At 41.6% G+C, this 15,098-nt stretch overlaps 1 protein-coding gene across 1 annotated transcript in view; it reads right to left on the reverse strand.

Annotated features, from left to right (window-relative positions):
* PACS2 (phosphofurin acidic cluster sorting protein 2) overlaps window positions 1-15,050 on the reverse strand; it is a 219,935-nt gene extending 204,885 nt beyond the window's left edge. The window contains 2 exon segments of the mRNA XM_061585566.1: window positions 13,620-13,943; window positions 14,848-15,050. Of these exon segments, the coding sequence (XP_061441550.1) occupies window positions 13,620-13,943; window positions 14,848-14,966 (443 nt within the window). The 5' untranslated portion in view covers window positions 14,967-15,050.
* Window positions 15,051-15,098: the final 48 nt, after the last annotated feature.

Raw genomic sequence — 15,098 nt, forward strand, 5'->3', positions numbered from 1 at the left:
GAGCCCAGGGCAGCATATTTAAAATATTGTTATGCTAGCTTATTGAATATAATTCTTCCAAAGCAGTTTACATACATACTCAATATTCAAGAATATAATACCAACAGTAAAACAAATAAAACTTCTAAAACTCCTCCCTATAAAATTAATAAACCAGCAATCATAACACAATCAATTCATAATATGAAACAAGAATTCCACAAACCCAACAATTAACAAATCACGAAAAGGTCGCCAAGTCAATAAAAATACTGCCTATGTAAAAGCCAGTTAAAAATATATAGGTCTTCAGGGCCTCCCAAAAAGTCATCTACCTGAGGGCAAACTCAGCAGCACTGACCTCCAATGCCAGCCCTGCATATCTGTACCCCCCATCACCCCCACGCTTGCCACATCATCAGACTGAAGCTATATGAGGTCTACACGAAAAAAATTAATATCAATGCTAAGTTACCCAAAAGGAGAATCAGGAAAAAGGAAACACTGCAACCTATACAAATTATGTGAATTAAGTAAAAGTTCTTATTTTCCTTAAATTAGAAATAGTACCTCTGTCATAACCTATAACCGAACCTGTCAGCTATTTGAGTTCATGATCCAAGATACCAACAGGGGAGAGCTACTTCCTTCCTATGTTAAAGAAAACTATCCTTCTAGTTTTCACTGAGGTATTAATATTTCAATTATACTTCATCAATGAACCCTTGTAAAGAAATGGTGGAAAGAAAAAAGAAGTGACAAAAACCTGTGTTCACTGAGAACTGACATAAACCTACACAACATTCTTCACAGATTCACAGAGTTAGAGGGGCCTCCAAAGGTCATCTAGTGATGGGGCAACCATACCAGAATCCCATTAAAAAGTAATTTTTACTCAAATGTTGAATTTTCAAGCAACGTTTATTAGGATTATTTATCCTAGTACCACCAATGCAATGATTTAGAATGGTCATTTGTTCAGAGCATAGAGCTTGTCACTTTGCTCTCTCTGTAGACTTCTCAATCACATGCCAAACTGAAACAAACAAGTATGCAGAAGAAGACTGGCCTCTTTCCAGACATCTGGCACCATTTCCTCATTCATACAAACTTCCTGAATCCAATAACTTCTTCAGCTGCAGGTCCTAGCACGGCAGCATGGAATAGAATGAGAGGGAACGCAATAAGAAGAGAAAAGCTATAGCATACTAGCAGAGCTTGGAAGATTACTTTTAAAAAGTAATAAATTACAGTTACAATTGCTTGGCCCAAAAAAGTAGTAATTACCGTTACAATTACAATTGCTCTGAAAGTAACTGATTACTTTACTTTTTCTCAAAAGTAATCACTACAATTACATTTCAGTTACTTTTAAAAAAAACTCCTACAAGGTGCTGGCCTTGGCTGCTGCACATCTAAGAAGCCTAAAAAAATATTAAAAATAAACACACACACACAGGGGGTAGTAGAATAAAAAATTTTATCCGTAAGATTAACATAATGGCATAACAGAATCTCACATCCCCCCAAGCAATGAAGATACCCCAACTCTTGAAATCAAATTTTACACTTGAAATGCTTTTATAATATGTTTCTGTTATGTCTCAAAAGAACAAGATGCTCAAAGAGCATGTCAGACAAGGAATGTCTTTTTACAGTCATTACGTTGCCACCAGTACTGAACAGGCGTTCTACTGCGGCGCTTGAAGGCATGCCTGTGTTGTGCTGCAAAAAACACCGCAGCACACGTGGAAAGCCATGGAGTGATGACACTTCCCTGCTGGGAGACCTCAGGTACCTCACCAGTTCCTCCTCAGCAGTGTCCACTGCTGACTTCTTGCCCTGGGGCAGAAAGTTAAAGAAGTCATCTTCTAAGTCATCTCCTTCCTGGTCTTTATCTGAAGACTGATCACTGTCCTCATTAAGTACACCCATCTTTATTTCGGCTTTCAGCAAGGCTTCCATTGTGTATCTAAGAAAGAGAGAGGATATGTTAACACATATATGTTAGGAAACCATCATCTGTTCTTCATTTCCTGATGCTTGTCATGTCCCCTGGTTCAGGGTCCAGCCTGAGCCTGTGGATGATGACATGGAAGGTAGGAAGGTGACCAAGTTACCACACTCATGGGGCAGCACAGCAGACCCTTAAGGATTACCTGCAGCAACCCAAGGTTGTGATGGGGAGCCCCAGGAAGAAAAGGACCAGCCCCTGTCTACCACCTTAAGCCCTCTGATGCCTCCCTTGAGACAACATTTCCCTTGGAATAATCCACCCAAAGGGCTTCCCTAATGTTCTTACTTGTTGGTATGGGTGGTGGCCTGACACGATTCCAGCCGATCTAGTTTGAAGCGAGGGTGTACGCAGGCTGCCAGAAGAAGCAGATCCCTGCCAGATCCCCACCTCTCAAGGGTTGTCTGCTGCTGCTTCAGCATTTTGGGAGGAGGGGTGTCATGCATTGGTTCAGGAAGGCCACGTCTCCTTGCCTTTATTGCTTCTTCAATTGCTCTCAGCTTCTCAGGGTGTACCCTCTGAGGAAGAAGAACAAAGCATGAATCCAATAAAAAATGGAAGAGGAACTTCACAATTTAAACATAAATAGACAATGGACACTCTTTGAGGACCAGCATGACAAAGGCTTACCTCAAAATGTTTCTTCACATTGGATGAGGAGGAAACAGCTGATCTCAGATTTTTTATCCTTGGAAGGCAGTAATTGCATCGTACAACAACATTTTTCCCACTCTGGCTCACAAATGTACAAGCTTTCTCAAAGCCAAACCATGGTACTTGCTGTTCTGCAGATGTGGCTGTGGGCAACTGGCACTGCTTCATGCCCTCCTCCTCCTCATGCACAGGGCCTCCTTTCTGAACCTCACTTTCTAGTTTTGCCTCCTCAGGATCAACAAGCTGTGACGCAAGTGGCCGCACTAACTGACTGCTGCTCTCAGCAGCAAAACCTGCAACAGGCGTCTCTGTAATAAACAAGAGATAATGCTCCTATGTGGGTGAACTTCAGCTGTGATGTGCCCCCATCTCTTCCCCATCCTGCAAGATGCCCCAGTCAGAGTGGAAGTAAGCAGGTTGATAGCACAATTAAAAGAGATCCTATTTGCATCATTTTTGCTCACTAAATAACCCTGCCTGGGCCAGTCTAACCTACTATCTCACAGGGTTGTTGTGAGAACAAAATGAGACTAGGGTTCAAATCCCCACATAGCCATGAAGCTCACTGAGTGACCTTGGGCCAGTCACTGCCTCTCAGCCTCATGAAAACCCTATTCATAGGGTCACCATAAGTTGGAATCAACTTGAAGGCGGTACATATATTTTTTATTTTGAATATGATGATTATGATAATAAATATGCAGCATTTCAAATTAATTCTGTATGAGAAGCATTCCATGCCAAGCTTGGAAAACCAAGGAGGTATAAAATGTAGACAAAAATACTTTTGACAAAATGTCGTTTATATTTTATATATATGAGCCTGGGTAGGGAACATTTAATCTAGCCTACTTGCTTTCAGCAAGAAGGGTTAAGTGCCTTCAGGCTAGGGCAGTCACCAGAAGGCCACAGCAGAGACAAAGGAGCCTAGTGTTGTGGAGATGTTAGATGGGAGCTTTGGGGAGTAAAGATGGAGGTTCCTGAAGGCTGCAATTCTAAACACACTTACTAAGGGATTAAGCCCCATAGAACTCAACAGGACTGACTTCTAAGTAGATATAGTCTGGACTGTGCTGTTGGTAAATCTTGACTAGGGTTCTTCTGCAAAGACATCCATATCCAAGCAGGGTTGGCAACCCCCTGCCTGGAATACCCTGCCCTTATCTTTTAATGTGGCTGCTTTTAATGTGCTGTTTTTACAGATTTGACCCTTTACTTCAGAAAGAGGTCTGAAAAATGAGTAAGAGTAAGAAGTATCTTTTAAAATTGTTCTTTTCAATTCATTCTTGAATGAACATCATACCTAGGGCAGATCTACACCATTCCTTTAAAGCACATTCAACACCCATTTGAAGCACATGAATCCCACCACACAATCATGGGAACTGCAGTTTGTTAAGAGTGGTGAGAACTATAACTGTGAGGGGGAAATGACACTTCCCAGAATTCTTTAGGGGAAGTCATGCGCTTTAAATGCGAGTTGGATGTGCTTTACACATATTGTGTGAATCCACTTAATAAATTTTGCCTGCATGTAAATTGTTTTAATTAATTTTTCAAAATGAAAATAAGCTATAAACTGTAGTGGGTGACCATGGGCTACTCACCATTTCTCAGCCCATCTGCCCCTCAGGATGAAAACAATGGAGAACCATGACTACCCCAAGGCATACTTAAAATGTAAAGGAAGTATTGTACAACCATAGTATGCAGTTGGATACTTATAGGGACACAGCATGACAAAACTGGGTGGAAGTAAAAGTTCTACACTTAGGAAAAAGAAACCAAATGCACAGTTATAAGATGGGGGATACTTGGCTCAGCAGTACGACATGCAAGAAGGATCTTGGAATTGTTGTTGATCACAAGCTGAATATGAGCCAACAGTGTGATGTGGCTGCAAAAAAGGCAAATGCTATATCAGGCTGCATGAACAGAAGTATAGTTTCCAAATCATGTGAAGTATTAGTTCCCCTCTATTCAGCACTGGTTAGGCCTCATCTTGAGTGCTGCATCCAGTTCTGGTCTCTGCACTTCAAGAAGGATGCAGACAAACTGGAACAGGTTCAAAAGAGGGCAACAAGGATGATCAGGGGACTGGAAACAACGCCCTATGAGGAGAGACTGAAGGAACTGGGCATATTTAACCTGGAGAAGAGAAGACTGAGGGGAGATATGATAGCACTCTTCAAGTACTTGAAAGGTTGCCACACAGAGGAGGGCCGGGATCTCTTCTCGATGATCCCAGAGTGCAGGACACAGAATAATGGGCTCAAGTTGCAAGAAACCAGATTTCGACTGGACATCAGGAAAAGCTTCCTAACTGTTAGAGCCATACAACAATGGAACTAATTACTAGAGAGGTAGTGGGATCTCCAACACTGGAGGCATTCAAGAGGCAGCTGGACAGCCATCTGTCGGGAATGCTTTGATTTGGATTCCTGCATTGAGCAGGGGGTTGGACTTGATGGCCTTATAGGCCCCTTCCAACTCTACTATTCTATGATTCTATGAAAATATTTATATAAGCATGACTATCAAGTATGTTTATTTATATAACCTGTAAAGATATTTATAGTGCAATCCTAAGTTTGTTTACTCAGAAGCAAGTCCCAATGTATTCAATGGGGCTTACTCAACCAGGGAAAACTGCAGCCTCAAGTGATAAGGAACTTGTTCTTTTAACAAGTCCTTTAAGTTGAGAGCTTATCCCAGTCTGCATCTGTGTTGAAATTGCTTTTTAATATGTTTTTAATTTTTTTCTTAAAAAAAATGTTTTTAAAGCTTTTAAAAATGTTTTTAAAGATGTTTTGTTTTAATATATTTTAAAGTCTGTTTTTATGATTTTTAAAGTGTTTTTAGTGCTTTTGTTTGCTGCCCTGGGCTCCTACTGGGAGGAAGGGTGGGATATAAATAAAATAATAAAAATAAATAAATAAACTTCATTCATTTTTTAAAAAAATGAGTATTAGTTTCCTACATAATAAAAACTGTGATAAACCCTGCCTAATTTCTTTAAAAATAGGGTTGGAGGAAGAGAGATTTACAACACAAACACAAGTCTGTACTTTACTCACAATCATGAAAGGGCCGGGTTGCAGCCAGAGCTTTGAAAAGTTGCTTTAAACTACAACTCCCATCAGCCCGAGCCAGCATGGCCACTGGATTGGGCTGATGGGAGTTGTAGCTAGAGCATGGTCTGTTTAAAAAAAAGTTTTGCAGGGGGGGTTACGTTTTGGTGTATATCTCGGGAATTAGACCACCTAGAAACTTAAATTTTTTTTTAAATTGAAGCGGAGAGTCCAGAGAGTAAGGGGTGGTAGCCAGAGAGCCGGAGCCCCCCCCCAAAACCAGAGACTCCAGCCGAAAACACACGCACCGGGGCGCACGCACACACACACGCACGCACACACACACAAATAATCGTCACTCACCTCCACAGCTCTTCGCCATTCTGCTGCAGCCTTCTCCTCCGTTGTTGTCCTTGCCCTGGCTTTTTCCTCCCGGGTCCATTTTTTCCTCTCAGAGTCAGACGCTAGCAGGCTCCCCCTGCCTATTCAACCTCTTCCCTCGTGCCTCCTAACACAGATCACGAGGGAAGAGACAGTCTGCGCAGAGGTCCAATCAGTGTGAGGCACATGTCTTGTGTTAACCAATCACAGCCAGGAGCTGACTTCCCCTTGTTCCCGCCCCCAAGTAACGTCCAACCTAACGTGGAAACGTTAAAGTTGAAGCTGAAAAGTAGGGAAATTACTATTCGTTACGTTACTTGCCAAATGTAATGGAATTACCCACTCGTTATTTAAAATTGTAACGAATTAAAAGTAACTCGTTAAAAATAACGAGTTACTTCCAAGCTCTGCATACTAGAAAGAAGAATCTAGGTTCAACTCCTCACTCAGCCATAAAACTTACTAGCTGAGCTTGGGCCAGTCATTCTCTCTCAGCAAAACCTACCTCCTAAGGATGTTGTGAGGATCAAATGTGGAGAGAAACCTGTACACATCTCTAACCAATGACTTGTACTTCTCTGTTCTTTTGTTTATGTTCATTTTTATTAGGTGTTTCTTACTTAATAATAAAAATGATTTTTTAAATATGGCGGGAGAAACAAAGTACGCTGCCTTGAGCTGCTTGGAAGAATGGCAAGATAATAAATTCAAATATTGCTAATCATTCTGTATACAACAATATCCAATTCACCTAAATCTTTCCTGCAACAGGCATAGGTGATGGCACATGTTGTTTCATTACACATATCTTATGTCTACAACCCTTGCAAGAATTATTCCTCCAGAAATTTTACAAGCATAAAATGTTTCTCCTTTTTTCTTTCTTTTTTAGAAAAACACAGAATTGTGGCAAAAATTAAAAAATATTCAATATTTGACAGCCAGTACTAAATTCTTCTATCCTTTTAGACTGTGCAAGACTGAATTTTCCCGACATTTTCATGCAGATACAAGAAGCTGGAAATTACTGAAACAATTCTGCAAAGGAGTGTTAAAAGTAGACCATTATTTAATATTATTATTTCATAGAATAGTAGAGTTGGAAGGGGCCCATAAGGCCACTGAGTTTCTGATCAATATAGAAATCCAAGTAAAAGCATACCCAACAGGTGGTTGTCCAGCTGCTTCTTTAATACCTCCACTCATCACCACTTATTTTTTAAAAATATATACCCACTTTTCTTTTTAAAATAAACTCAAAGCAGCTTTTCAAAAAGTTTATGAAACACATAGCATATATTGTAACACATAATAAAAGCAGGTCAAATTACTGAAATAAATTTCATTTTAAAAAAGAAGAGGACAAAACAATTCAGCATAAAAAACAGGGAAACAGAACTTTAACTGACACTATTTATTTTTATTTACAACATTTATATAAAACAGTTATTTAAACAATTCATACAACCTATAAAGAAATACAACAAACAAGAAAGCAAAACAAAATTCTGGAGAACTCAACAGCTTGCACAGTATTTTGTGATATCTTATAAGATGCCTTTTGGAATTCCTTATGAACCAACATAACTACCTTTATTTTTTGTGTAACAAATAAAAAGTAGGTTAAGAACTACAACATCCAACATTGTGCCAGCAAATACAATGGGATTCCCTTCCCCCCTGCAGTCTCCCACGACCCTCCCATCTCCCGAGGAAGCCCCAACCCTCCAGAACAGATTCTGGGGGTTCAGGGAGGGAAGGTACATTAGGAAGTAACCTCACTAAGCATGGGTAGAATAATAAAATATGTCCTTGTGATGCATTATTTGAATATAATCTCTCATCTATTGTGGAGAGTAGGGGAGATCTAAGTTAACATATTAGTAACATACGGATCAATATTCACTTTTGATGCCATTATTTGGTGTGTTTGTGTGTGTGTGTTAAGCCAGACCATTTGGTCATACAGCTTCTTTTCTTAAAACAGCTTAGTACAATTTGTTGTGGAAACCCTTTTATCTCAGTGGGAGGGAGGGGGAATCCAGCATACAAAAGAATGATAGCAACAACTTCAATTCAACTTTGCTGAAAATGCCAAAAAGGATGGGGGATTGAAAACCTAAGCAGAAACCACAAGCAACCTAACCTAACCTAACCTTGAAACCACTAGCAATTATGTCTTCTTGTCTATTTTCTCTAACACAACCACATCCTCCTTTTTATCACCATTTTCAAGCTACTTGAACTGCCCCCCTATCCAATCTTTATTCCTAACAAACAAGATTATATAGCAGCATTAAGAAAGATTTTTAAAAAATCATTTGTTCTGCTTACAAACCTGAATGTGCTCCATCCATATCTGTGCTCCTTCTCCTGCTCCTCTTGCTGTAAAATTACCCAGCATACAATGTGGGTACTTTTACAGTGGGCAGCCACTGTGCATGGGAACTGAATCTCTCATTCATAAGTGTTGGTGTATTTTGCCTGCCCACCCATTGTTTTGTCTCAGTTTCAACTTGGGAAAACCACAGTGAGTGAGTGGCAGCGACGCCACTGGGCCAGCCGGTGGACCCCTATGACTCATGGGCCCTCAATCAGGGCCTGATCTCGGCCAGCCACTACCATTGGCCTTGGACATTTAATTTCCACCACATGGAAAAACACCATTCTGCCAACTGCTAGGTATTACTTCTGGAAAGTTCAGGCCACTTAGTCTTCAAATAAGTGATTTTGCTTAGTGTTCTTACATGCATATAGGGAGTTAAACAGAAATTCAATCGTTTCACAATTGTCTCCCCTGTTATTTATTGTCCAAGAAACAGTGTCAAAAGCACAAGTTATAAGGTGAAAACGGTTTTAATATCTAGGTAACTAATGAAAGTTACGCCATTTCCAAAACTGCCAGCCTTTTGAGCAAGTGCAGCCCCCCCAAAAAAGCTTCCTTTCTGGGGCCAATAATTACATCATAATATACACGAATGAAGTAAGTTGCATCTGCAGGGGAATCATGTAGCTCACCAGACACCCTTGCAAGTACCATTTATGCACCAGTCAGAAATATTTCTTTTCTGAGGCTTTGAAATAACTAATAATGTTTTGTTTTTAACTTAAGAACAGTTTTGATTTTAGTGTCTATTCTTGAATAGGCTTTTGCTGTTTTAGCCTGTATGCTTTATTTTTATTATTTTCCTTTTTTAAAAATTGTGCTTTTATTGTTTCTTACTACTTTTGTTAGCTGCCCTGGGAACATAAATTTATTCATTAGATTTCTTATCCACCCTTTACAGTAAGGTTTCAGGGTAGGTTACAACAAAATGTTGAAAGTGTGAGATATGCAAATAACTAAATAAAGCACAATCAATCATGATGAGATAATGAGAAACATCACAATTCAAAGGAAACAAGTAATGGACACAAATAATGTTTTTTGACCAGACCCAGTGCATTTCAAGCTAAAATTCTCTGTTCATCAGGAGATATTTAGCTCATTAACTCCAAATGCTTGATGGTGTAGCTCCTGCTTAAAGTTCATTTTTATGCATAGTTAGGTCTAAGTGTTGGTTTTGTCAATACTCTGTTTTCACCTGCTACTTGCTCTCACTATGCCATTTGCAAAAGGGGAGACAGAGCTGCTCACTGTTTAACCAGTTACAATTCTCCCACTAAAGGCAATAAAACATTCAGTTCCCATCCTTTACTCTGCAGGCAGGTTTCCTGGTCTGGGGTACTCGTTACATTTACACCGTGCCTTTCCATAAAAATAAAAATGCAAGGTGGCAAACAATAAAATCCACAATAGAAAATAACCAATCCACAGAACAAACAAGCAATGTCACAATAAAAACATGCAAGAATTCGATAGGAGATCAAAAGGTTTTTTTTAAAAGCTGCTAGTTAAAAACACATTTTAATTAAAAACACAGAGCAGCAGAGAAAAGCAAACAAACTCAATAGGCCAAATGCCTGCTTAAATAACATTTTTGTCTGCTGGTGAAGGCCATAAACTTCTAGGTGCAGCCATTGACAAGGCACTTTCTTGAGTTCCCACCAATTGGATGTCAAATGCTGGCATTACAAAGAGAAGGACCTCTCTGGAAGATCTCAATACCAGGGCAGATTTGTATGGGAGAAGGGAGCTCTTCAGGTAGCCTACTCCCAAGCCATTTAACAACTCTATTGGGCAGGCCATAATCAAAATTGTGATTTGTGTCCAGAAACTGATTGGGAGTCATATTAGCTGTTGTAACCTAGGAGTCACATGTACCCTACACCTGACTCTGGACAACAGCCGGGTTACTGCATTCTGAAGCAGGTGGTTTCCTAACAGTCTCCAAAAGGCTGCCCCACGTAAACTGTGTGCTGCAACAAGATGTAAGTAAGGCATGGACAGATATGACACCTCATCTAATGGATGAAATTGGCGTCACTGCCTCAGCTGAGCAGCAGCACTCCTGGCCACTGTTGAAACATGGGCATCTATGAGTGAATCTAGGAGCACACCCAAACTATAAACCTGCTTTTTCAAGGAGACGTCATCTCTATCCAAAACAGGATGAACCCCAATTTTCTAATCTGCTTTTCTACTGACCAGGAACACCTCTCTCTTCTAGATTACATTTCAATTTGTTATCCTCCAGTCCTTTACCAATACCAGATCTTGATTTAGAATATCCACCTTGGATTGGAATGAAAAGTAAAAAGAACTGAGTGTCATCCACAAACCAAGGATACCAAACTCCAAGGCCTCATTCAACTTCCCTCACTGGATTTATGCAGATGTTAAAAAACATGGGGGAACATCACAGGCTAATGGCCAAGTTGTTGAAAAGGAGTTCCCCAGCACCATCTTCTAAAACCCATCCCTCCGGGAAGGACCAGGACCACTACAAAACTGTGCAACCCAGACCCATTTTAGTTGGGATTCTGCATTTGTCTCTGTTGATTTAATCCATCATCATGCATCACCAGGCACAAAATGTAAGGATTCATCTGCCATTAGTTGCATCTACAATCAACTGCAATTCACTAAATCAGTTTCCAGTTATTGTATTTCTATGTGAGAAGAACATAGACAGGAATTAGACTCTATGCTATGTGGTATTAGGTACTATAATACCTGTGTTTTCAGGACCCACCCTATTCCTGTGACTGTAATTTGTTTCAACAGTTTTAATACTGAATTTTAAATTGTTGTTACCCATTCTGGGACATGAAGAGCAGATAATAAATTTAACAACAATAACAGCAACAGCAGCAGGAAATCCCAATGGCGGTACTTCCACCTGCCTGGTGAGAGGAACAGAAAGCTGCATACTATATGATCCTTTGTAGTGTGCTCTACTATCTTCTTCAGCATTAAGATTAGATTGATCGGTTTGTTGTTTCCTTGATCCCTCCCTCTTTTGAAGACTAGGGCATTTATCTATCTCCAGTCCTTTGGACCCATTCTCCAGGAGTTCTGAAAGATGAGAAAGAGGTTCTAAAAGCAAGTTCCTTTAGTTCCCTAGGATGCAATTCATCTGACCATTAGGACATGAACTCACTTAAGTTAGCTACATATTTTCTAACCAAATTCATATTGATCTTGTACTGCAATCTTGACTCCTCTACAATCACACTACTTATACAAGATTGCACACCGTTGATTTTTCAGGAGAAGACTGAGGCAAAAGAGGAGTTAAACAGTTCTTTGTCAGCTGTTAACATCTCCACATCCTTAAGTAGCAGCAGTCCTACCATTTCTTTCCTCTTCCTTCGAATATATTTGGAGAAGCTCTTGTTGCTCTTAGCATCCCTCACTAGGCTCAACTGATTCTGAACTTTAGCTTTCCTGTTCCAACAAGCATAAGCTTTTAGTCTGTATTTATCATTGGTTACCTGTTCTTCCTCACATTTCTTATAGCTGTCTTTTTTCCAGCTTGTCACTAAGCTTGTTCTGCTGCCATAGTGGCTTTTTAAAGCTGTCTCCCTTTTGAATACTCAATATAGTAAGTCAGGGACTTGAGCAGGCCAATGGTCCCTCTTCCCCACCCTCCATCTTTCCTCCCCCCCATCAATTCATACCCTAAATTTTGGGTCTCATCTATCAGGGATTAAATGATACATCTGGTTCTTTTAGGCCCTTTATTTTCTCTCTTTTTGGGGATGGTGGGGTGTGACAGCTGTTCAGTGGGCAGACAAGGAGAAGAAATCTGAAATTTTAGCATAGCTGTGACTGGGCACAAGAATGCCCCCCCATAAAAACAGCAGCAAAGACAGGAGTGCTGTCTTTGATGTTCAATGAGGTGAGGGACTTCTGTTTTTATCTCTATGTCCTCAACCGTGGAAACAGGCAGCTTTTTTTCTTTTAAAGGTAAATTTTAAGCTTCTGAATACCTCAGGAATCTCTCAAGCCACACCAACCTCCCCTTGTCCAAAGAGAAACACCAATGATAATAGGAAGCCAATAATTCCAGGAGGGGGAGGCAGACAATCAGCAGCAACTGCCTGTAGGAGTGGACACCTACTGAAAGGCCCACTACATAGCTCAGGGCCCTCACAATCTGGAGCCAGCCATTGTATGGTTTGTCAGTGATAGCTTCCTCCATGTGCAAGAACCAGAACAATCACTACTTCCCACAAAAAGGACCTAGAGGAGGGGAAAGTAAGTTTGAAATAAGCTGCTCCAAGGTCATCAAGGGAGAAAATAGAAGTTCAGTTTCAGAGCAACCAAAAGTAGTTTCCTATTTCCGCATCTGGAACATCTTACCCATGCATAGCCAACCATAGCACCTAGAAAGAAAGTACCATAAGAGAATATCTGGCCATCAGACCCTTTTAAATCTGGACATTAAACCCTTGTCTCAGGGCCAAGCTAAATGTTTTAACTATGAGAATGCAATTATTGTGCACTTTTTTGTACTGTGAATAGCAGTATGGGGAATCCTGAGCAGGCTAGGGAGGGCCAGACTTAATTGTTTTTCTCCCTTCTACAGTTGGACAAAAATTCCCTCTCCAAAAAGGTTACTGTATTTACTTTTCAAGAAACGCCTCCATCTGTGTCAATTAGAGTTTCTCTTGAAATGCAAAGAGCAGCTTCCAAGGCAGAACCAGCATCAAGTCTGGCGGAGGGAGAGAAAGAGGTAAACTTTCCCTCCCCAGTGTCAGGTTGCTCACTTTCCCGCAGCTATCTACATAATAAAAACCGCGCACATTCACTGTAGCCACACAATCAACGTTACACCTAGTTTGTCCTTCAGTTTGTGGGCAACGCTTGTCCCAAGGCACCTAACACGCATACTCCAACAGAAGGCAGAGCCGGCAGGGAGCAAAAGAAGCGCAGAGAAGAAACCTTGAGACCGGGCAGGGATACCTGTCATGATGGACCACAAAAAGAAGAGCAGCCGCAGTGGCGCCCGAAAGGAAGACACGCGAAGACTAAAAGGTGGGGCGAGAGGAGACCAAGGAAAAGGCGGCGAGTGTCGGGAGCACCCCACTTTTTGGCTGGTTAACACCGTCCCTGCGCCGCGCAGCACACTCACCGTGGGACGCAGCTGGGGCTCGAGCCGTCGATCTCCCAGGCTGCGAACAGGTTCATGGGCACCGGGCTGCTCGATGCCTCTAGCCCACTCGGGGGGCCACTGGCGCGCCCTCGCTGCTCAGCCATGGTGAAAACCGCCCTCGCTAACGCGGAGTCCAGGCCGGGCGAGAGGAGGTAGCAGTAACGGCGCCGCTCCTTGCTTGCTAGCGCTAAGCCACGCCCCCTTCGATCTTCGTGACGCCACTGCTGGGTCACGGGGGAGAGGCATCGAGTGGGTGACGTCAGAAGAGCCCGAGTCTTGTCCGGCAAAATGGGTTTATTTCTGCTGCAAACGAAAGTGAGAGGGAGGAGTGATGATGCCGTTCCTTTCGCCGGAGTTCTAAACATGTTCTTTACTCCCAATCAGTAGGATTGATTTTTTAAATTATTATTCAGGTCGCTCGAGATTCCCACCAGAAGCTTCTCCAGTTGCCATGAAAAAAACTTAACTGGCGGCGCATGCTGATAGAAAACGAATTGTTGTTGCACTTTAAACATGAAACATGCACTCACAGGTATACGGATTTAGGTACTGTGTGAAGGCTAAACCAAGGGCTCTCATCCATCAAGGAAAAGCGGACACAATCCTGGACCGCGGAAAAACTTATACATTGAATTGAACTGAAGTTTAATTCTTCGTCTCAATTTTTCACAGCTAGCCACCAATAGCGACAAATTCCAACTCTTTATCTCCTCTCCAAGTAAGTCACAAGTTTTCCCTCATCCCCTTTATCACACGTGTATGTGAAGTGCTAAATACTAAGATTTACTTATACATAACTATGTATCTTTTACAACCTTTAGTCAAAATAGCCTATTGGAATATCAAATCTCTCTCCTAGCCTTCGGACGTCAAGTGGATGGTTTGTTTAAACCACACCCTCGGCTTCTGTACTACAGCACTCTTTCCCGGCCACCGCATGACAGGCAACAACATAGTGAGTGACATCCCTGTCACTTGGCGAGGTTCCTCATTTCTTTTTACTGCTTTCTCTGCGTTCCTCCACTCATCCTTCCTTCGGTCTAGCACCTCCGAGCCTCCCTCCCAGCTACACTTCTTGACTCTGCACAAAGTTTCCTCACACCAAAACAGGCCTCCCACTACCCTCCCCTTTCACAGCTATACGCTGCAAAGAACTAAGGCTCCCCACAAGTTGTGCATCAAAGAGGGACGTGGATGTCGATTGTACCGCGGGTACATGCAGCCACTCTTCCACACACGGAGAGTACGAAAAAGCTGCTCGAACTTGAATGGCTTCGATGATAGTATTACTGAATAAGGGGCTGTTATTCTCTGATGAAAATCCATACCGCCTGCACCCGTAAGTCCCTCTCGGCTGGTTGGAGAGAGTCTGTTAGTGTCACGGAACCAAAGCGCAAGAGATGTTAGATTCTGGCCGGCTCTAAGACATAACAGGAAGTAGAACTGAGGTTCCTTGCG

This window comes from Rhineura floridana, chromosome 1, assembly GCF_030035675.1.
Source record: "Rhineura floridana isolate rRhiFlo1 chromosome 1, rRhiFlo1.hap2, whole genome shotgun sequence".
Taxonomy (NCBI): Eukaryota; Metazoa; Chordata; class Lepidosauria; order Squamata; family Rhineuridae; genus Rhineura; species Rhineura floridana.